Below are 23,451 nucleotides of genomic sequence, written 5' to 3' on the forward strand. Positions count from 1 at the left end.
AGTTTTAAGACTAGAGGAAGATCACTTAGGGCATTCAATAGAATGAAAATATGACAAATGGAACTAAGATGTATAATTTTTACCTGAAATTTGTCTCTGGTGTCACAGAGAAACCTCTTTAAGAAGAATATTTTCATTTCATTTTACTGACAAAATGATTAAATAAGACAGCCAATTTTTCAGCAACACTGATTAAAGTAACATTGGAATCATAAAACAAGAGTTTACATTTGGAGTTGAGATTACTTCAGCAACAAGGTTAGAGAATTTTGTCAGTAATAAGCTATAAAGGAATAAAACTATAGCTGATGACAAGGTATTTATATACTAAAAGGTGCATTTAATCATACAGTTAAAATCAGCTAGCATGCTCCTAAAATCAGTTTCTGAAGCTGAAAATTGTAAACTAATGCTTTTACTCAATAGGCTTATCTAACTAAAAAAACTAGATATATTAAAAGTTAATACACACTGGCCGGGTGCAGTGGCTCACACCTGTAATCCCAGCACACCGGGAGGCCAGGTCGGGCAGATCACCTGAAGTCAGGAATTCAGGACCAGCCTGGTCAAAATGGTGAAGCCCTGTCTCTACCAAAATACAAAAATCAGCCGGGCATGGTGGTGGGCTCCTGTAATCCCAGCTACTCAGGAGGCTGAGGCAGGAGAATCACTTGAACCTAGGAGGCGGAGGTTGTAGTGAGCCAAGATCGCACCATTGCACTCCAGCCTGGGCGACAGAGCCAGGCTCCATCTCAAAAAAAAAAAAAAAAAAGTTGATACACACCAATGAGTGTGTAAAGGAGTGCAATTAGTTGTAAATGATTTAATAAGTAACAAAGTTCAATCATAATAAAGGAAGGTTGAAATTTGTAAGTTACATGACAATTTCTCATAAAGTAAAAATACTGCACATTATAATCATATCAATATTTAAAATATTATCCAACAAAGTCTGGGTAGGTAAGTTAAAATTTCATCAAATGTAAAATATTTAATTCAGAGGCTAATTATTTAACAAATACACTGATTACAATATGCAGACATGTGACAAAGTAACTATTTTATTACATCTTCTCTATCTGCAAATCAAGGTATTTTAAGCTACAAATTCTTTAGAGTACTTGCTGAATAATCACCTACACTTAATATAATTTTACTTTCATATCTTAAATTATACCCTTGTTACCAAAAGCAATCTGAATAAACCCATTCCAAACTGTAATGTAAATTCCTCCCTTATCAAAAGCTAAAAGGTAGATATACCATATAGGTCTATCAATTGTCTAGTTTTCATTACAATTTCAAAAATTATTCAAATAGGTTTTTATAAGACAGTTATCAAAAAGGCCTCTTCATTTAGAGTCTATGATATCAATTCCATATATCAATAGCAGAGACAGAGGCGCCCCAGCTATAGTGATATGCAGAAACTTCATTTGGGAAACTTTTGACCTGGAATCAGTTCAACACCATTTTCTAGACAACTTTCTCAACCTCATTACTTAAATTGTAAAGTTCCTACAGATAATGGCTTTGAAGGGCGTGTGAAGCAAAGGCTGGGGCTCCCTGCTACTTAGTATGGTAACTTACAGTTTCTTTTTATTAGAATTACAAATTACGTTTTTAAAGAATATCACATTTCCAAAATAGGGTTAAGAGAGTATTTATTGAAAACTTCAGCAACTAAGTGAGCCAAAGAAGTAGATGTGAGAGAAAAGAAAATATAACTATACTTTACAATCCTAACAAAGGCTTTCATTTATTAACTGCCAGTTATACCTTAGAACTATGACAGGCATTTTAACAAAAATCTCATGTTATCCTTTTAACAACTGTTTAATGTTTAAAGACAATGAACCCCCAAAATCCCATCCTCTCACCTATTCTAACAATTCCCCTTTCTCCTTTGCCATTTTCTCCCTCTCTACTGAATCTTTCCCATTGACTTTTACTGTTATTCTCTCATTTTAAATTTAAAACAATAACAAGACAACAACTCTTAATCCCACTTTCCCTGTCAGCTATAACCGGTTGTTATTCTACCCTTTTATGTCACAGTATATGGAAATAGAAGCCTTGGCACTGTGCAGTGTGTAGCCCAAACAACTATAAGCATGTGTGCTGGAACTGTCTATACTTCAGTTTTTCTCCACCGATTTTATATTATCTTGAAGCAAACTACAATTAGGCTTTTGCACCCCAACAATCCACTGAAATTGCCCTTATCCAAAGGTCAGCATATCTTTTCTGTAAAGGATCAGATAGCAAACATTTTAGGCTTTGTGGGTCATCCAGTATCATACATTATCCTTTTTTTACAACCCTTCAAAAATATAAAAATCATTCTTAGCTCACGGGTTGTAAAAAAACACAGGTTGTGGGGTAAATTTTGCCTGTAACCTGTAGTTTCCTTACTCCAATAATGTCAGTAAATATCTCAGATGGTCAATTTTCAGTCCTCACTTTATATGACCTATGAGCATTATTTGATCATGTCCTCTTCCTTGAAAGACTTTCTTCATTTGGCTTCCAGGGTATCACTTGCATTGTCTTTGATCTCCTACTACATCACAGGTCAATCTCTTCTATTCTTCTATGCTAGTTCTTCCATTCCCTAGCCTAACACACTGGAATGCCTTAAGGCTCAATCTTGAGTTCTTTTCTCAATCTATTCTCACTGATGGGTGATACTATCCAGTTTCACCCATCTTTCTAGTTGGTCAGGCCAGCTGGGACTCCTTTCTCACACATCACTCTGTATCAGCTAATCCTGTTGCTGTACCTTCCAAATATACCCAGAAGCTGACCACAATCTACTACTACCACTCTGGGAGCCATCATCAACTTTTAACCTGGATTACAGCTATAATCTCTAAATTGGTCACACCATTTCTATTTTTGCCTCTTTCAGTCTATCCACAGAGTACCAAAGAGGACCTAGTCAAAAACAAAGTTAGATCACATTACTCCTCTGCTCAAAATCCCCCCCCAGTTTCCTGGATACTCAGAATAAAATCCAGTATCCTTACAAGGCTGATCATGATTTAGCCATCCTGTTTCCAGCTGGAGCACATTTCTCTCTCTTCTCACCCCTTGCCTGTCCTGTTCTGCCATGCTTGCCACCTTGATTCTCTTCAAATGTGTACATCACAATCCTATCTTAGGGTCCGTTGATCCATGCTGCTCCCTAAACCTGGAACAATCTTATCACAAATAGCTTCAAGGCTCACTCCTGTAACTCTCATCCAAATGTTATCTTTCAGAGAAGCCTTCCCTGTCCTTCTAACTGCAACTCTCCTACCACCAATCTCTAGTTCTGCTGTTCCCTTTCTGTTAGTGCTTTTTTCCATAGCACTAATCACAACCATCATCTAACATTATATATGTATTGCTTATTTGTTTATTGTCGATTTACCTACACCAAGTAAGACATCTCAGTATATTTTCTTTACTGATGTATTCCCAGAGCCTTGAGTATGACATGAACCTAGTAGGTACTCAGTATTTCTCTAAGAATGAATAAAGTACTAATCACTTTAGATCAGGGTCCCACCAAGGATATTACTTCAAGAATAAACTTAAAAATCTTAGAGAAAGAACTTATTTCAGTTTTATCAATAATATAAGACTAACCAACAATCAGCCAAATATTTCCCTTTTTAAGTCAAATATTTCTCATAGATTAATAAAAGTACAAGCAATTTGGCTGTATGTATTGAGAGCATTTTCTTAAAGCTTACTCTTTTGCCCTTCAGTTTCACCTCAGCAAGTACCCGTATCATGGAAACAATCCAAAATATGGGAAATACTATGCACATAAACATTCAGAAGTAAAAACTTAGAAATTAAATGTCTAACGAATGTGCTAAAGTTGAATAAAGTATGACCCATTTCCTTGACAAAAATAATGTTCATGCAATTCATTACTCTGTTTCAAAAACTTTAGTGGATCAACTTTGCCTTCAAGATAAATTTGGCCTCTCCTTCAGCCTCTTATTTCACCCTCCCCTCTTCATAGCCTATCTTCTAGGCACACTTCACCAGCCCTCTCCTCCCCTAAACTCTAGTTTCTGGAAGACTCTAACATCTTGGTTATGTGCTCTCCTAGGTACTCTGATAGAACTTTCCCACCAAAGTCACACTTCACAGTCATTATGGTAAATACTTCTTCACTGGTCTTTTTCTCCCACTAAAGCAAATACCTAACACCTAGTGTAATGCCTGATCTTAAGTAGGCAATTTATGCAGAAATGAACTAAGTAATATTACATAAATGTGCTTATGATGCCACTGTAAATTAACGGTGCATTTTGGGTGATTTATATGATCTATTTTCTTCCTTTGTAAATTTGCTAGGTTATCTATGTCAGTAGAGACGGTACAAAGGGAACGAAGATATACTCATGTATGTACATAATGAATCACAATGTAGTAATAACATCATAGTGCCACAAAATTCTTATAAAACCAGTTCCCCAAACACTTCTTTCTTCTTCTCTCAAACCCCAGTAAAAACAATTATGTGAAAAGCCAACAAGGAAGCTAGTTCTCCTATTACCTGAGTGGAGTTAGATAGTTGGTTTTTCCACGGCTCCTCTGCGCTGCTGGTCAGGTTTGTGCGGTTATGAGGTAGAGTGAGTGTGTTTCGCTGCAGGTAAGGCACGTTTCCATTACTTCCACTTCCTGTTATATGATTATTGCCTATCAAAATAGTGTCTGTACTTCCCAGCGTTCTTGATGTGCTACAGGGAACATGGCCTGCAGAAAAGGGTCCATTGGCTAAAGGCTGCCCAGGGCAGGCAGGACGAACTCCAGGCTGAGAGACGCTAGGCACTCTGGTCAGAGCAAGCTGTGGCTGCTGGCCAGAGACTGAGTTTGTAGGCAGTGATGAGTCAGCTGTTGGCCCGTTAGGAATTCCAGTAGATCGTACCTGTGCAACTCCTGTTGGTCTCATCTGTCAAAAAACAAAGGAAAAGTAAATGCTGGTTGTGTAATCCATAGGGGAGAGAATCTATAGGGAACAGAATATGAAGATGTATAATTAGGGAACGTGTGATTTTACCCAAACGCTTAATTTCTCTAAGTTGAGAAACACATACTTTAAAAACAAGAAATTATATTTGTTCATTTTAAAATAAACTTCCTTGAAAAAGCAGAAATCTGTTTCAAAAAAAAAAAATTCCCATTAGTAATGACAAAAGGAAGCAGCTGAAAATTATAGAAAACGACCCAGAACTTATAGGTCCTTCTCTCAATCACAAAAGTGGGGACATCTCAAAATTTCATTCTGTTACATCCATGCCAGATCCTGTAAACTAAATAAGCCCTAAAAACCTTGCCTCAGTACTAAATAATGTAAACAAATCCTTAGAATACATGTGAAATATCATGTAAATAAATACAATACAAAGTATTGTGTTCAAAATTAAACTTACAGTTGCTTTTGTCTAAAAATCTCTGTCAATTACCCGTATTTTAAGATACAGAGATTACTAAATTCTGTCAAACACTAGTAGAAAGTAAAAGTGAACATAAACATGCTCTAAAATGACATTAGAGTCAATAAAAATACTCAAAATGCTAACAAATTTTAGGGAAAAATATGCTATACACACTTGGTGTTGTTGCATTAAGACAAACTGACTTTCCAGCTGTTCCAGCATCAGTTTCTGTGCTGGATTTAAATTATTTCTATTTGCGCGGAGCTGTTCCAAGTGCTAGAAGAAGAACAAAAAGAGAATATAGTCAAAGATATATTTAGGAAATAAGATCACTATTCTAAGCAACCTTTCCCTGAAATGACTAAACTCAGAACCACTATCTGGTCAAACATACTGTCTTCTGACCAACAGTCATACAAGACGAAGTCCTTTAATAAGCTTGAGAAATGTAAGAATGAACTAAGCATTCATCTGAACAAGATTTACTATGAGTTCTTTGTACTAGATGGGCATGAAATTTTACTCATCCATACAGTATTCTTAGGTATTCAAACAGAAAGCTCTTGAAGCTTAAAAATATATTGACAAGTATGCTAAAAGCAGCGCTGTCTGGAATAAGCAAAGTCTGAAGACAATCTGAATGTCCAAAATTAGTGATCTGCTTAAATAAAGGTGTTACATCTATATAAAGAAATATGATGTAACCATAAAAGAACAAGGAAGCTCTTCACATATTGACATGGAAAAGTCTGTAAAATACATTGTTAACAGCAAATAAGAATCCTATCGTTTGTGTAAAAAAGAAGAAAAATAATAATACATGTGAGAAAGAGGGGGATGTATATTTGCTTGTACATAAATAACATACCTCTGGAATGACAGATAAGAAATTAGTAATACCAGCTGCATTTTGAGTGGGTAGGGGCCAAAGTTAGAAGAAAACTTTACCCTATATACCCTATATTTATATTTTATGCAGTATAAACCATGTCCTGTTTTTTTAAAAAAAAAAAGAGATTAAAAACAAGAATGAATGATCTCCATTATTCTGGTAAATGCAGGCTCATTTTACTTTTGTGCATATTAATTGAATGTACTGCCATTTAACTTATAAGAATTAATACTTAGGGCTGGGTGCAGTAGCTCACACCTGTAATCCCAGCACTTTGGGAGGCTGAGGTAGGTGGATCACTTGAGGTCAGGAGTTTAAGACCAGTCTGGCCAACATGGCGAAACCCAGTCTCTACCAAAAATACAAAAATTAGCTGGGTGTGATGTCGCGTGCCTGCAATCCCAGCTACTCTGGAGGCTGAGGCACAAGAATGACTTTAACAAAGGACGCGGAGGTTGCAGTGAGCCGAATCGTGCCACTGTACTCCAGTCTGGGTAACAGAGCAAGACTCTATCTCAAAAAAAATAAAAATAAAAATAAAAATAATACTTTAAGAACTTAAAGCTTGCTACCTCAACTCCTTTTTAATAGAAAAAACAATTTGTCAAAATCATCTTACATACCTGTAATTTCTGTGGTGTCAAACACCATGAATGAGCTTGTTGCTGTACTGGAGGATGTGACACAGCATGTCCACCACTCCAATTGTCAGAAGTATTCTGAGGAAAATCGATTTAAAAAAAATTAAAGAATATTTGGTTAAATCTACAGTTAATAATAATGGTTAGAGGAGGCCAAATGACTATGAATTGGAATATTTACATGTTAAAAAGATGTTATAACATTAAATTCTTTAAAAAATAATTTTACATGCATATTACACTTAGAAATCATACATTTAAAAATTACTGACTATTTAATAAGCCACCCAAAAAGGCCCACCCTCAAACTATGGCCCAAACAGCTAGCCTAAATACCACACTGTCCACTAGATCCAACATTAAATTTATTTCAATGTCAGTAAAAAGTGATGATGAAAAGTGTGCTGAGATCTTAACGGCAGGGAGATGAATAAAATGATTTGATGAATGCAAATTTATCCCTACTTTCTATATTTAATATGATACTAAGGGTTTGGGATGGAAAAACTCAAACCTTTCACTCTTTGATGTCCACAAATTTAAAATAAAGGACAGGAAATGTTCAAACTGCACAATTTCAGGGCAGCTGAAGCTTCTTTTTTGACTGGGATTTTCTATTTCTCTAAAACATATACCTTTGTTGGACTAGATGTTCTTTTCCTCTTGGCAGGACTGGACAGGTCATCTACTTGGCTAGAAGGAATCATGTGTAGTGGCAAGGATTGCTGTGAAATTGGTGTTTGACTGAGGCCTAATACAGGTTCAGTATTTGGATGATGAGGTTTACATGCCTAAGAATCACAGAAGGAAGACAAAAATAGGGTTCTATATATTCTTAATTCATTCCTTCAAATTATAAAACTTTACAAGCTGCATACTTTTCAAAGCTATGTGGACATCGCTGATTGCAATGATTGAAAATCAAAATTAAATGATTCATCAATGGAATAATGTGTACCTTCCTTTCAAAAACTTGCCTTAAAAATTAAACAAACCACTGTAGCATTATTTTAAGAAATCTCCTTCAAAATCATGAAAATGCACAAAGGTTCTAAGTTGGTACCCCAAAATCTCTTCCCATATTAGAGGGAATTTTATTTTGATCTAGATTCCCTTTGCAATTAAATCAAAAGGCTTTTCATTACTAAAAGCCTCCTGTGCTTAGTAAATTAAGCTTGACCACTAGAGAATTGAAAAGAACCCTTAAAGCTGGGCACCTGCAGAACATAACCCAACTTCTCACCTGCTGTGCTGTGTTCATGGCACCCTGCCTGGAGGTAAGCTCTGCGGGAATTGGTAGGCTCCACGCCTCCTCAATACTAGGAAGTAATTTAGTTTTATTCTGTAGACTACCTTGTGGAAGGTTACACAACTGAGCCTAGGAAAAATTATGTAAAAAGCAAATTTAACACAAGCCTACTTGAGTAAGAGCAAGTCCACTAAATCTTCCTAAATGCTACAGCTAATTGTTTTTTAAAAGAAAATAGATTCTAAATTTGGGGCTTTAGAAGACACTAAATATAAAGAGGGTAACCGGAATATAAACCTTTGTGAGAATCAAAACAAAGCTTGAGCTCTGTTTTCAGAGTTCTCATAGCTGTCTTCTCATGAAACTCCAAGCAAGAGTGAAAGACTGTTTGTGTTTTCTCTAAAATGCTATGACAACTTAAAAATGTAGACAGTACATAGAAAAAAATTATGTAAATTAATATGCATCAACAGAGTAAATGTGCAAAAGAGCATCTTTTAAAATACTGCATATCTTACTTAAAATGAAAAGTAAAATAATATTACAAGCTATGGTATGTTTACAAAATATGGAAACAGATTATAGACATCAAAACACAACTAGACAAACTTTCCAGCCACCCTCCTTCTGCCTGAGTGTTCTGGGGAAATATGTGGCTTTAAAAAAGTGCTATTTAAAAATTTTACCTGTAAATACTTAATTCGTGCTGCAAGTGCAGAGGTATTACTACAACTTTTGCTTCTAGTTGCATTTAAGTAGCATTTAATAGCATCCTGAGGCTGGTTGCAGGATTCATACAGAGTGCCTAGGTCCATCCAGGCTGCAGCATGGCCATGGTCCAATTGTACAGCACAAATATAGGCCTGTAAAGCATCCATGGGCTGATTTTGCTGCTGATATAGCACACTGGAAAGAGAAATTTAGAAAAAATAAGTCAACTCAGAAAACTGCTTGGTTTTATAATGATTTAAACTATGAAGTATAATATATGTGATGTAACCATCTTTGTATATCAATTAAATTACTACTATTTTTATACAAAGTCTTACCCTATTGAACACCATGTATCTGCACTTGCTTCTGATTTATCAATAGACTGCCTGTAAGATATAAAGGCATCCTGAACTTTCCCAATACTTGAATAGCACCTGAGAAGGGAGGGGGAAAAAAAAAAAAAAAATCAAAAGAATTCCATTAATACTGAAACAAATTAATTGGCTGAAAGGATAGACTATATATCACAGCAAATTTTTTAAAAACCCTAATAAGCTAATATATTTATGTGTGTGTGTGTATATATACTTGGTAACTATAATGAATATTATAATTAGCCCTCCAGCAAACCATATTATAGTCTGTCTTATAGGTGCTAAAAAGCATGCTGCATTAATGAACTCTATTACAATGATTAGGGGACATATCACTTCAATATTATAATACTGAGAGCTGCATGCATGCGTGCACACACACACACACAAGCCACTCTTCTTATATAGCTGACCTCTAGTTCCCTATACCGTCAAAATACAGAGTTAAAAACAAAAACACTATATGTTGGTAAGATTTGCTGTATCAGATTTCAATTTTCCTTTCCCAAGTAACAACACTGAGGGCAATAATTCTTTAATTCATTAAAAAAAATGCACATGTAAGACACAGTTAATCTCAAACTAAGTATCAAAAATAGTATAAAGTAAAAAGTAAAAATAATATATAAAGTATAATATTTTATGACTAGTAAAGTAAGCAAGGTAAGATTAATGATTCAAGGACTGTCATTTTCTTAATGTGAATATACATGAATACATGGATAATGGCTGAAATTATAAATACTGAAATTATCTTCTTATTCTTGGCACTAAAGGAAAAAGAAAAAAACAAAAACCCAGTCCCTATTTTCATGAAGCTTACAATTTAGTTGAGGACTGAAGATACATTAAAAATGTCATGATACCATATCAAATGGCCAGTATAGGCAATAATTGGCCCGAGAATTTAGGATAAGAAAAGACCATCATATACTGCAAGTTTCAGGAAAGGCCCCCCCAAAAAAAGGGAAGAGTAAGAGTAAGGGATTTGAATATGTAAAGATGCATATTATTTAGTGATTCCTAATTGCCAACCAGTATATGGCACGTTTGCCAAGCAAACAAATTGGAAAGATAACACACACATACATACATAATTTTTCCAATAAACGAATTAATATTTATGCTGTAATGCTCTTATTTTGGATATTATTGGCTGACAGTAAATCGCAAAAAAAAGGTCAATGTCTTTACTTGCCCAAACACCATATTTCTATTCTCATAATTATTCTTTGAAATTGTACTGATTTATGTAACCTAAAATTCTGGGAACCACTGATTCAGGCAGAGAAGATGAGAAAAGGCATTTTAAATGGGTTTGAACAGCATGAGCAAAACCTAACGTATATACAAGAAAGCACAGACACAAAACAGTAGAGAATTTTAAATCCAGCCAAAGATTACCCTAAAGTTTGCTTTTCTAACAAGGAGAGCAGCACATTGAAAGCACTTTATAGGAATATTAATTTTCTAACAATACGGAGGGCAGCCTGAAAGGAAAATAAGTTATAGACAGTAAAAATAGAGGGTGGCTACATTCACTGGTTGGGAACAGGCCAAAATTGGAGTTAAAGTACTGAAAGCGGCAAGAAAAAAAGATGAGAGAAACAAGAAACCAACAGATTGGTAAAGACTTTGTGATTGATTGATTAGATGTTCACAGGGTGGGGGTTGTAACTTAGTAGTTAACCTTGATTTTAAAAAATGGTGATCTTTTGGCAAAAGTTAAAGGAGAAGGAGCTGGTTTGGGGAAGAATATGGTGAATATAGTTTGAAATATGCTGACTTTGACATGATGTGAGGACATTAAAATGGGAAATGTTAAGTAAAGAATAGGAGATGTAGTCCTGGAGTTTAAGATACCTTTAAGTGTTGAAATCTAGATTTGGAATTCATCCATATGGAAGAGAGGCTGTAAAAACATAGGACACCTACAAGGGAGATGTAAAAGCCTAACAAATCACTAATCTTGTGGTTTGAAAGGTATAAGAAATGTCCATGATTGAGAAGGCAGTTTCAGAGAGCATCTACAAACTGTTTTATGAAGGAAAAATTCATAAGAAGAGATCAGCAGTAATGCCAAACAGGAACAGACACCAGCGTGAAAGGGAATGCTTAACATAGTAGAAAACATGCTGTTTTGTAGTTGTTGTGAAATCAAAGCCATCTCAGATTTATAGACAAATCTGCCTAACTGCTGGGAGAAATAAGCAGTTCTTCCCAAAACCAATGTTTTAACATTCCATTCCTACAAAATCGAAGTAGGAAACCAATGTGCCCAGACACAGATGTCCCACCATCAACCACTTTTCCTCTAATAAAAGTAGGTTCCTCTGAGACAGTCTTGTGTAATTAAAAAAGCCCAGGGTGAACCTAGGGTCTAATCCCTGCTATCATACTAATTATCTGTGATTATGAACCCACTTTCTAAATCTTTGAAGTGACAGGATTTACAAGGTTAACCAGGTGACCTCCCTGGTCCTTCCCAGTTGTAATATTCTACAGTTCTGTGATAACACAGTCAATGATTGGTGCTAGCATAACAGAATATCACATTACAATTTTACTTCGATATACAAGTGCCAAATGACAAGCAAAGTCCATCTTCAACACAGACCTGAAGGCAGAGGTTAAGTAATAGAAAGCCTCAAAAATATTAGGGTCATCAAACCCCAAAATTTCTTACTGACAACTGAGGTCTTCATTTGGAACTTTAAAAACATCTAAAACATAATTCATTCATAATATTTTTCTCATAAGAAACAGATTAGAAACAACACATCAGAAGGCAGTAAAAGAGAATAAGAAAAGTCTAAAGGATTTAGAATTTTATTATTACAGATGGAAAATAATATGTCTAAAATGATAATCTTGAACCCGAAACCAAGATAAATTGTGATAAGTATCCTTTATTTATTTAGTCAGGAAAAGTATATTGTATATTTGGAAAATTTTACCCAAAAAATTACCCAAAAAGATTAAATTAAAAGCATCGTAATGTTTTACAAAGTAAAATTAGTTAACTGGAAAAAAAATGATAAAATACTGCCCACTGAAATACTGATGATGAAATACTGCTCATTGAAGCTAAAAATTACAGCATGACTATGATAGTTAATTCTACACATGGCTCATTATAATTTTATACAATTAGAATTTAAATTTAAAAACCTATACTAAAAAGACATCTACACTACTATATTAAACTATCTTAGGTCAGAAGGAAAATACTTTCCAGTATACATTCCTTTTAATCTACGCTAAAAGAAATTTTCATACATAAACCTGAAAACAAGAGACAGGCACCCACTGTTTCCCAGTTTCAGACCTCCTTTACAATCACTACATGAAGCCTCACACTCCACAACACTAATAGTAATAGTGCTAGCTCCAAAAGCAAATGGAGTTTAGTTAGTTCATTTCATCCATTTATCGAATAGCCACTTTGTCAGGTAAAAAGATACAAAAATAATAAAATCCAGTTTCTGCTCCTGTAGAAGAGAAACACAAAAGTTTGGACCCTCCAGCTTTATTTAGAAGCAACCCAAATTAGGCTCTTTTACAAGCCTGGGGAGGGATTAGGAAATCCTCACCAAAAAATAGGTACCTTTCCAGTCAACTCTTATTGTATGTTAATAATGAATTAATGAAATGTTTTTTAAAAAAATTTTCCTTAACCTTCTTCTAAGCATAGTATGAGTAATCAAATATTTTTAGAGAAGGAACCATATTAATATTACTTTGTCTCATACAAGCATACTTTCCTTAAAGGAAAACTGAAGCCATACAATGAAAATTTAATGTGATTATATGGCAAATTTACTTACAATTAGGTATTCTATGTAAAAAGTAACAGAAAACTTAAAGTTAAAACACAATAATTTCAAAAGAAGTCATAAAATTGGAATCTTTAAAGCAGGAAGGTATCTAACAGATCATCTAACCCAGGGTTTCTCAACTACAGCATTACTGACATTTGGGGCCACCCAGTTCTTTGCTGTAGAGGACTGTCCTGTGCATTGTAGGATGTTGAGCAGCATCCCTAGTCTCTACCCACTATACGAAAGTAGCACACCCCACAGCTGTGATGAAAGAAATAAATGTCTCTAAACATTGTGAAAAGTCCTTGGCTAGGGTAGGGGTGGCAAAACAGCCTGCCCCTGAGGACCACCGATCTAATACAATTCTCTAATACGTTAAACAAAAATTGAGGCTTTAAGAGGTTTAACTAAACCATGCACAATTCCACAAACAGTAGCTGAATCAGGACTTGAATCCAAGTGTCTTGGCTCCTAGTATGATCTTTTCACCATATCATGAAAGCAAAAAGTGATTAGGAATCAAAATACAATCTGATGATAGTCTAAAACTATAATCTATCAGATACTCATGCATGAGGTATAGTTCAGATCATCACTAAGCATAATTCAGACATTCAATGGATAAACAGTATGGAGAAATGGTTATAGACTTGCAGAAAACGATTTTCGTTACATGACACTTCTCCATTCCAACAAATCTGATACACTTTCTCACTGTAAGACTTCAAGTATAACTGTGATTTGAGATTTACTATTAATTATGTCAATTCTAAGGTAAATATTAATCAAAATTATAAATTATTAAGGTTCCACTGACTAACAATAGTCAACAGGCAGATGAGAAATTAATCCTGTTTTATAAAACAGACATATAGAAAAAATACTGGAAATCTGAAGGAAAGGCATTTAAATACTTCATTAAAAGTTACTATCAGATAAGACTTTTTTAAAACTAGCAATAACTCAAATCAAATAAAAATCCAATAACCAAAATAAGAAATGTCCTGCCAGACCAAAAATTATGCTATGAAAAAACCACATTTGGACACTTTATTTTATTGTTTAACTTCCCGGAATCTTGGTAATAATGTACTCAGAAGAGAAAATACACTGATTAGGTTAGATATGTAAACTAACATTTTAGATTGTAATTAAAATCTCTTAGCTGGAATAGACAAAAGCAAACATAAATGTCTTGTAAGTCTCACCTTCCGAGGAAATACCAGGACTGGCCAGAATTAGGATCTGCTTCCAAGGACTTTTGGAGATACTGAATAGCATAGCTTTCCTTGGTGGCTTTATCTCCCAGGAGATCTACAGTGTGATGCATCCAACCTACAGTAAATGATTTAAAAATATTTACGTAAATGACTTAAAAATATTTACGTAAATGGCTTAATTGTTCTTCTATGTTTAAGAATACCAAGTAGAAAATAAACCAAAAAAGTATTCTTTTCTGTCAATTTATTAATTTAGTTTGTAGTACAGATTTCCAAAATTTAGAACTGCCAATTCCGGCCGTTAAGAAAGTCAGTTTCTCACAGTAAGGTAGTAAAAGCTATGAAGAGCTTTCATTCAAGAGAAATTAAAACAATTTTTAGTACTGATACAACAGATTATAAATCAGACTTTTCTAATTTTGATATCTGAAAAAATTTCAAGTTATGAAACAAAGAATATAAAGATGTTAAGTCTTATTTACTATTCCATATAAAAATAAAATAATGGGCTTTTTTTTTTTTTTTTTTTTTTTTTTTTTGAGACAGAGTCTCGCTCTTTTGCCAGGCTAGAGTACAGTGGCATGATCTTGGCTCACCGCAACCTCCGCCTCCCGGATTCAAGCAATTCTCCTGCCTCAGCCTCCTGAGTAGCTGGGACTATAGGCGCGTGCCACCACGCTAAGCTAATTTTTGTAGTTTTAGTAGAGACAGGGTTTCACCATGTTGGCCAGGATGGTCTTGATCTCCTGACCATGTGATTCACCCACCACGGCCTCCCAAAGTGCTGGGATTACAGGCGTGAGCCACAGCACTGGGCCAATTAAGAATCTTCAAGACATTCCATTAACAAAATGTTTATTTCCAAGGAATAAATATAAGGCTATAGAATCAATGATAGTTCAGATTAAAAAATATACACACAATCCTACCTCACTGGCCCTGGCTACATATATTCACATCCTATATAAGATAAGAACTATAAGCCAGGCACAGTGGCTCACACCTGTAATCCTAGAATTTGGGGAGGCTGAGGCAGAAGGACCACTTGATGCCAGGAGTTTGAGACCACCCTGGGCAACATAGAGAGAGACCTTGTCTTTACAAAAGAAATTTTTAAATCAGCCAGGCGTGGTGGCATGCGCCTGTAGCCCTAGCTACTCGGGAGGCTGAGGTGGGAGGATCACCTGACCTGAGGAGTTTCAGGCTGCAGTGAGTTATGATCACGACACTATATTCCAGCCTGGGGGACAGAGCGAGACTCTGTCTAAAATAAATAAGCAAACAAACTATAAAGTATTTGATAAATGAAAAAACAAATATTGCCTTCATAATAAAGCCTGAGTTTTGTCTGTAAGTTTATCCATTAGGATTTTACTCGAGTTGTCTATACTTTTAAGAGTTATAAAAGTGTCAAAATATTTGTTTTTATTCAGTGATTTATAATTATTAAATTTTTATATATATTATCTAAAGATAAATGATAAAATCTAAGCTTAAGTGACTTTAAAACTATATAAAAAATAGTTACATTATGAAAACATTCATATTGCTACAATGTTGGCTAAAAATTAAGAATAAATGATTTTCCCAGACCAAAAACAAAACTGAAAAAACAACCCAAATATCAAATACAAACAAGAAACATGACTCAATAATTAAGCAACAAAATTAAAGGCTGGGGAGTTCTTTCACTATCTTTTTGGTGATAGCTACACATGACATCCAAACGAACAGATTCCCTCATGTTACACATTAGAATAGAACTGCATGTTCACAGTGTTAGACGCTCTACAGTTTTTAGATAAATTGCTTTATAGTCATTGTAACTGATAAAGCTATGAAAGCAAGCTCACCAACCATTGAGTGACATTAGATAAATCACAACTTCATTAAGTGCTTAAGCATATATCTGGCACAAAGAAAGTATTGAATCCTCCTTGGGTTAAATACTAGGGAGTAATTTTGATAATTTAAAAGGACCAGCTATACTAAAGAATTATACTGAGACAGACTGTGGGAAGGACAATGCTAGGCAGAGAATAGAAATATGCTGGGTTCAGAATAATTTTATCAACTCTGAGCAAAAGAATAGAATATATGAGCCACATATTTGCCATACTCAACATGTAAAAAACATAAAGAGAAGCATGTATAATACACTAAATGTATACTATTACATACCTAACTGTTGTAAGACAGTTGCTTTTACTTGTGCAGAAAGATTCTCTGTCTGCAAAAGTTGTTCATAAGCTTCTTTTGCAGAATGATATTTCCTCTAAAGAGCAGAAAAAGAGATTTGGAGAAAAATTAACATAATCTTTAAAGAACTACTTCATATATAAAGAATTATACAATACTGATGTTTTAGCATATTTTTAAAAACTAAAAGAAAAAAGTGCTGATTTCATTATCGAATGTTTAACATTAGACAGCTGAGTAATAAGCCTTGTTCCAGAGTACCTAACACCAGTAAAACTGACATTCACTATAACAAAGTATCACTAAAATACGACTTTTAAGAATTTTCCAAATGCCAATATCATCATCTCAAATTTAATAACATAAGTAGTCTCAATTTTATTTAATAACATTAATGAATCAAGAGACGTATTCTACCTCCAAGTGCATAATCTGTCCGCCTAGAAACACTGAGCTCCCAAGCAACTCAATAAATAGAGCACATGTCAGGCCGGGCGTGGTGGCTCACGCCTGTAATCCCAACACTTTGGGAGGCCCAGGCAGGCGAACCACGAGGTCAGGAGTTCAAGACCAGCCTGGCCAACATAGTGAAGCCACGTCTCTACTAAAAATACAAAAATTACCCAGGCATGGTGGCAGGCACATGCAGTCCCAGCTACTCGGGAAGCTGAGGCAGGAGAATCGCTTGAACCCGGGAGGCGGAGGTTGCGGTGAGCAGAGATTGCACCACTGCACTCCAGCCTGGGCAACAGAGCGAGACTCCGTGTCTAAATAAATAAATAAATAAAGCACATATAAAAAATGCTGTAGACAAAATCTAAAGAAGTACAAAAGTAATTAAAAATCTAAGTTTTAAAGATACAGTTTCTGGTGTATATAAAATATCCTTTAAAAATATTTATAACGAATATAATTTTAAAGACATCAAAACTCTGATAGTTACAGCCTAACAATGTTTGCAAGACTTAGGATTTCACAGGCAAATGTCTAAATGAAACCATTTAGCCACAGTTCTCAAGAGTACTGATATAACTAAAACTCTTTATTGCTACAGTTATAAACCTTAAGACAACTCCCCCAAAACAAAAGGAAAAAACTAACAAAAGAAAGGCTCATAAATATTACCTGTAAAACATACTTGGCAGAACAATGGATTGAAGTGGCTTTTATTCGTATCATTACCAGTATATAACTGCCTGAGCAAACAAATTTTTTTTTTTAAAAAAGTAGGTAGAAATACAAAACTAGCTGTATGAACCTCAGGCAAGTCACTTAAACTATGATTCAACATCAATAAACAACTGAAGCAATAAAACAAGAGCTAACATCCAATCTTGCTACCTACAGGGTTATCCTAATGATGGAAACAATTAAGGAACTACACACACACACACACACACACACACACACACACACCCACACCACTATCATAAGGAAGATTTGAGAGAACTGTCCATTGAGATGATCAGGGGTTTTTCCGTTTGTTTTTTTGAGACGGAGTGTCGCTCTTGCTGCCCAGGTTGGAGTGCAATGGCACAATCTGAGCTCATTGCAACCTCCGCCTCCCGGGTTCAAGTGAATTCTCCTGCTTCAGCCTCCCGAGTAGCTGGGATTACAGGCATGCGCCACCACGCCCGGCTACTTTTGTATTTTTAGTAGAGACGGGGTTTCTCCATGTTTCCCAACCTCAGGTGATTCGCCCGCCTTGGCTTCCCAAAGTGTTGGGATTACAGGTGTGAGCCAGCGCGCCAAGCAATCCGGAGTTATTAAATCAACTTTTACTTATCAGCTAAACTGGTTCCCCCCGAACACTCATCTGGTCTAAAAAAGTTAATTAAATAGTTAGGCCAAGGATAAGGGTCAAGTTATTCAATTCCTTCAATTGATAAATATTTGTTAAACACCTAATACATAACAGGAACTGCTAAGACTACACAGTAGTGAAAAATATATACAGAAAAAACAAATTAAGCATATTGTGCTGTGTGTAACATTATAATACTTCTCAGAGGAAAAACGAGCACATATTAAGTTTAGAGTACTAGCAGGCTGGACAGAAAATGCAAAGATTACTTCACAAAGACCTCCCTAATCTATTTAAAGACTACTGATTGTATCCTAAAACAATGGAGAACCACTGAATGATTTCAAGTAATGTGATCTGACGTAAATTTTAGGAAAACCACCTTCCTGAATTATCTTAACAAATGTTAAAATATACCTCCCAGCACTGTAATAAAAACAATGACATACTTGAAAAAATGGTAGCATCATATTTGGAAATATGAAGTTAGATTTCTACCTCATACCATATAAAACAAAACCAGCAACTGCATTAAAGACCTGAGTATGAAAGGTAAAAGTATAAAGAGAAGAAAATGTAGGAGAACATTTCCTTGAGATGGGAGAGAATTTATTGGACATGATCAAAAAAACACAAATCATAAAGAAGAGCAAAGATCTGACTCAAAAAGCATAGGCAGAAAAACAGGCAATGGACATAAGTAACCCAACACATAAAAGGTGAAAAAAAATGTAAAAAACTATACTCCTCTAGAAATCAGAACATACAAGTTTAAATGACATAACATCTTCTACCTTTAAGACTGGAAAACATAAATTTGAGTAATTCCAAGTATTGTAGGGATGTGAGTAAAGGAGAACACTCATGTCCTGGTGGAAGGGGATTTACTCAAAAAATTAGGAATACAAATATCCTACAATTCAGCAATCTTACTCTTGGAATATGTATGCCAAGGAAGCCTTTCCACAGGTAATGTTCTGAACCGTACTGCTTGCAATATGGAGAAGTTGGGGGGCAATCTAAGTTTACGCCACTAGACAAGTGGAAACAAAATATGATGGATGCTTATAGAACATTAAATAGGAATTATAAATGATGTGTAAAAAAGTAACATGAATTTATCTTTAATAGTGTTGAGTAGAAGTTTTGCCTCTGACAATATTTGGAGTGGCATTCCACACACAGCTTCACATTCTGGATAAAATATAAAAGTCAACTACCAGACGGCACTGGAGAGAAACCAAAATCAGGCAAAACCAAAGGAAAAGTTCACACTTAAAGGAAGGAAATGGCACTAGATAAGTAACCCCCTTTTTCTTGGATTTTCACCTGAAGGCAGGCTTCAACTGGTACTTGGCTGGCTAGAACTCAAATAGAAATAGCAGTCTTACTACCCTGAAGAATCATAGGACAGATTTTGAGGCTACCATAAGAGTTGGAAGCAAGGGGAGAAATCCCAGTCAGGAGACAGAGTGGAAACACCAAATTCCACACATAAAACTCTGCCCAAAGCTCTAACTGCTGAATTATGCATAAACAGAACAGATAATGAGCAGCCTAAAAGAACTAGAAAGAGATTTCAGTTGCTGCCATTACAAGGGTGACAAAGTTTAGAGTGTGAATTGACTGGCTAATGAAGCAAAAATATATCAATCTTCAGAAAAATATAGTCAATCTCTACAATGTATTATTCATGATATGCAGGATAAAAAATATTAAATTTATGAAGATCAGGAAAATTTTACCTATATTCAAAAGAAAAGAAAATGAAAACCAACTGTGAAATTACTCAGATGGTGAAATTTGTAGTTTTTTATTTTTATTTTTTTGAGACACACTCTCACTGTGTCGCCCAGGCTGGAGTGCAGTGGCACAATCTTGGCTCACCGCAACCTCTGCCTCCTGGGTTCAAGCAATTCTCCTGCCTCAGTCTCCCAAGCAGCTAGGATTACAGGCGTGCCACCATGTTCGGCTAATTTTTTGTATTTTTAGTAGAGATGGGGGTCTCGCCATGTTGTCCAGGCTGGTCTCGAACTCCTGACCTTAGGTGATCCGCCAGCCTTGGCCTCTCAAAGTGCTGGAATTACAGGCAACAGCCACCGCGCCTAGCCCTGTAGATAATTTTAAAGCAGATATTTAGGCTGGGTGTGGTGGCACGTGCCTGTAGTCCCAGCTACTCGGAAGGCTGAGGCACAAGAATCGCTTGAACCTGGGAGGCAGAGGTTGTGTTGAGTCGAAATTATACCACTGCACTCCAGCCTGGGCAACAGAGCCAGATACTGTTCCCCCCCCCCAAAAAAAAGGCAGATATTTGAACAATGTTGACAAAAAGAAAAACATAATCCTAATGAATTAATGTACAAAAAATCATACTCCAGAAAGAGAAACAAAAGGAAATTCCAGAACTAAAAAATGTTAATCTGAAATTTAAAAAAGAAAATCACTATATGGACTGAATAGCAGATTGGAAAATATATTAAAAAAAAAAAAAAAAAGAAATCAGTGCATTTGAAAACATGTCACTAGAAAGCATACAGACTGAAGTGGAAAAAAAACACACACACATACATACAAAAGTTAAAAGTTAAAAAAAAAAAAAAAAAAGAAGGCATCTAAGATGTTTGAGGCAATAGCATATAGTCTACCATACATGTAATTGGAGTCCAAGAAGAGAAAAACGGTGGAGCAGAAAAAATATCTGACAAATCAATGGCTGAGAATTTTCCAAAACTGATAAAATATATCAAACCCCAGACTTAAAATACTATTAGTATAATTATAAAGAAAAAAAAAATCTGAGCACATTGAAGTCAAATTTTTGAAAACCAAATATAAAGAGAAAGACCTTTTAAAAGTAACCAGAGCAAAACAATACAATACAAAGGATACAATAGGAATGACAGCTAACTTTATCCAACCATATCAATAATCAAATTAAGTATAAATGAACTAGACACTCCAAACCACCACCACCACCACCACCAATAAAAGAGACTGCCAGAATAGATTTACAAAAGGAAGAGTCAAGAACATTATATTTATGGGATGGACATTACAGGCCCTAAGAATTTAAGAACAATACCTTTATCATATACTCAGTTTCTACATGTACTTGGGTCTACTCCTGGGCTTTCTAGGATATTTCGCTGATCTGTCTATTCACATGCCAGTACCACATTTTTAATTATACAGGTTTTATTGGGTTAGTATATCCCATACAATCCTCCCACCCCTGTTTTATCCTAGCAATTTTTGCATGTTTTTCCATATCAACTTAGCTAACTCCTAACAAAAGTTTGTTGGTATTTTTGTATTGATGTTTCTGTTACACTAAGGAGAATCAACATCTTTATACCGCTGAGTCACAGTCCCTCTCAAGTTTATTCCTAAGTATTTAATATACTTTGCTGAACACGCTAAATATAATTTTTTCCTGTTACGTTCTGACTACTGTTGTTGAAGCTTATTAATTCTGTATGTAAATACACTGGCTAATACCTATAGTATAATACCGAGGACTAATGGAAATAGTAGGTATCTTCACCTTGCTCCTGATTCTAGTAAAAAGGTCTCTAGAATTTTGCCTTAAGTAAAATTCTGACTTTGAAACTAAAGCATATGTATTTTATCATGATAAGAAAGTAACCTGCAATTCCTATGTATAAGAGTGTTTTTATTAGAAATGGGTATTGAATTTATCAAAGATTTTTTCAGAATCTATGGTGATAATGATTTGACTTCACCTCTAGCTCTATTATTGCAATATCAATAGATTTCCTAAGATTCAGTCAACCTTGCATTCCTGAAATGAATGACACTTGGTCATAGTATATTGTTGTGTTTTTTTAATGAGATAAGGTATTGTTTGCTAATATTTTATTAGCATTTTTACACCAATATTCATCATGATACCAATCTGTATATTGATTCTCTTATTATACTGTCTTTGATTAGGTTCGGATATAATACTTGCTTCAAAACACAAAGGAAAAACAGTATGACTGTTTCTCAAAAAATTAAACATAGAATTACCACATGATCCAGCAATTCCACTTCTGGGTATATTGCAAAAAGAACTGAAAGCAAGAACTCTAACAACTTATATACACACCCATAGTCAAGCAGCACTATTCACAACAGACAAAAACTGGAAGCAAACCAAGTGTCCATCAACAGATGAAATGGATAAACAAAATGTGGTGTATCCATACAATGGAATATTATTCAGTCTTAAAAAGGAATGGAATTCTGACACAGGCTACAACATATACAAACGATACAGACATTATGCTAAGTGAAATAAGTCAGATGCAGAAGCACAAATATTGTATGATTCCACTTTTTTTTTTTTTTTTTCTTGAGACACAGTCTTGCTCTGTCACCCAGGCTGGAATGCAGTGGCGGGATCTTGGCTCACTGCAACCTCCACCTCCTGGGTTCAAGCGATTCTCCTGCCTCAGTATCCCGAGTAGCTGGGACTACAGGCGCTTGCCACCATGCCCGGCTAATTTTTGTATTTTTAGTACAAGCGGAGTTTCACCATGTTGGCCAGCCTGGTCTTGAACTTGTGGCCTCAAATGATCCACCCCGCGGCCTCACAAAGTGTTGGGATTACAGGTATGAGACACCACACCTGGCAGACTCCACTTTTTTTTTTTTTTTTTTTTTTTTTTTTTTTTTGAGACGGAGTCTTGCTCTGTCGGCCAAGCTGGAGTGCGGTGGCGCGATCCTGGCTCACTGCAAGCTCCGCCTCCTGGGTTCACGCCATTCTCCTGCCCCAGCCTCCCAAGTAGCTGGGACTACAGGCGCCCGCCACCTCGCCCGGCTCATTTTTTGTATTTTTAGTAGAGACAGGGTTTCACCGTGGTCTCGATCTCCTGACCTTGTGATTCGCCTGCCTCGGCCTCCCAAAGTGCTGGGATTACAGGCGTGAGCCACCGCACCCGGCCCAGACTCCACTTTTATGAGATACCTAGAGTGGTCAACTCACAAAGACAGAAAGTAGAATAGTGGTTGCTAGGAGCCCAGTGAAGGTGGTAACGGGGAATTATTACCTAATGGATACTTTGAGATGATGAAATAGTTTTAGTGATGAA

The 23,451-nt window shown here is 35.6% G+C and overlaps 1 protein-coding gene across 20 annotated transcripts in view; it reads right to left on the reverse strand.

The window, feature by feature from the left end:
- The window catches only part of LOC105463462 (lysine demethylase 6A), a 235,697-nt gene that overhangs the window by 46,018 nt on the left and 166,228 nt on the right, over positions 1 to 23,451 (reverse strand). For 5 of the 20 annotated variants that reach the window (XR_003013918.2, XM_011710550.2, XM_071088322.1 and 2 more), the window contains 9 exons: positions 16,534 to 16,627; positions 14,341 to 14,467; positions 9,273 to 9,371; positions 8,910 to 9,129; positions 8,218 to 8,352; positions 7,610 to 7,765; positions 6,957 to 7,052; positions 5,616 to 5,717; positions 4,559 to 4,954 (listed from right to left, as the gene is read on the reverse strand). Coding sequence is in view for 19 of the 20 variants with exons in the window: in XM_011710550.2 (XP_011708852.1) it covers positions 4,559 to 4,954; positions 5,616 to 5,717; positions 6,957 to 7,052; positions 7,610 to 7,765; positions 8,218 to 8,352; positions 8,910 to 9,129; positions 9,273 to 9,371; positions 14,341 to 14,467; positions 16,534 to 16,627 (1,425 nt within the window). In the remaining variant the exon portion in view is untranslated. The remainder of the gene's footprint in view (positions 1 to 4,558; positions 4,955 to 5,615; positions 5,718 to 6,956; positions 7,053 to 7,609; positions 7,766 to 8,217; positions 8,353 to 8,909; positions 9,130 to 9,272; positions 9,372 to 14,340; positions 14,468 to 16,533; positions 16,628 to 23,451) is intronic. The other 15 variants (XM_011710584.2, XM_071088325.1, XM_024787274.2 and 12 more) reach the window with 7 other exon arrangements.

The sequence above is a fragment of the Macaca nemestrina genome, chromosome X, assembly GCF_043159975.1.
Source record: "Macaca nemestrina isolate mMacNem1 chromosome X, mMacNem.hap1, whole genome shotgun sequence".
Taxonomy (NCBI): Eukaryota; Metazoa; Chordata; class Mammalia; order Primates; family Cercopithecidae; genus Macaca; species Macaca nemestrina.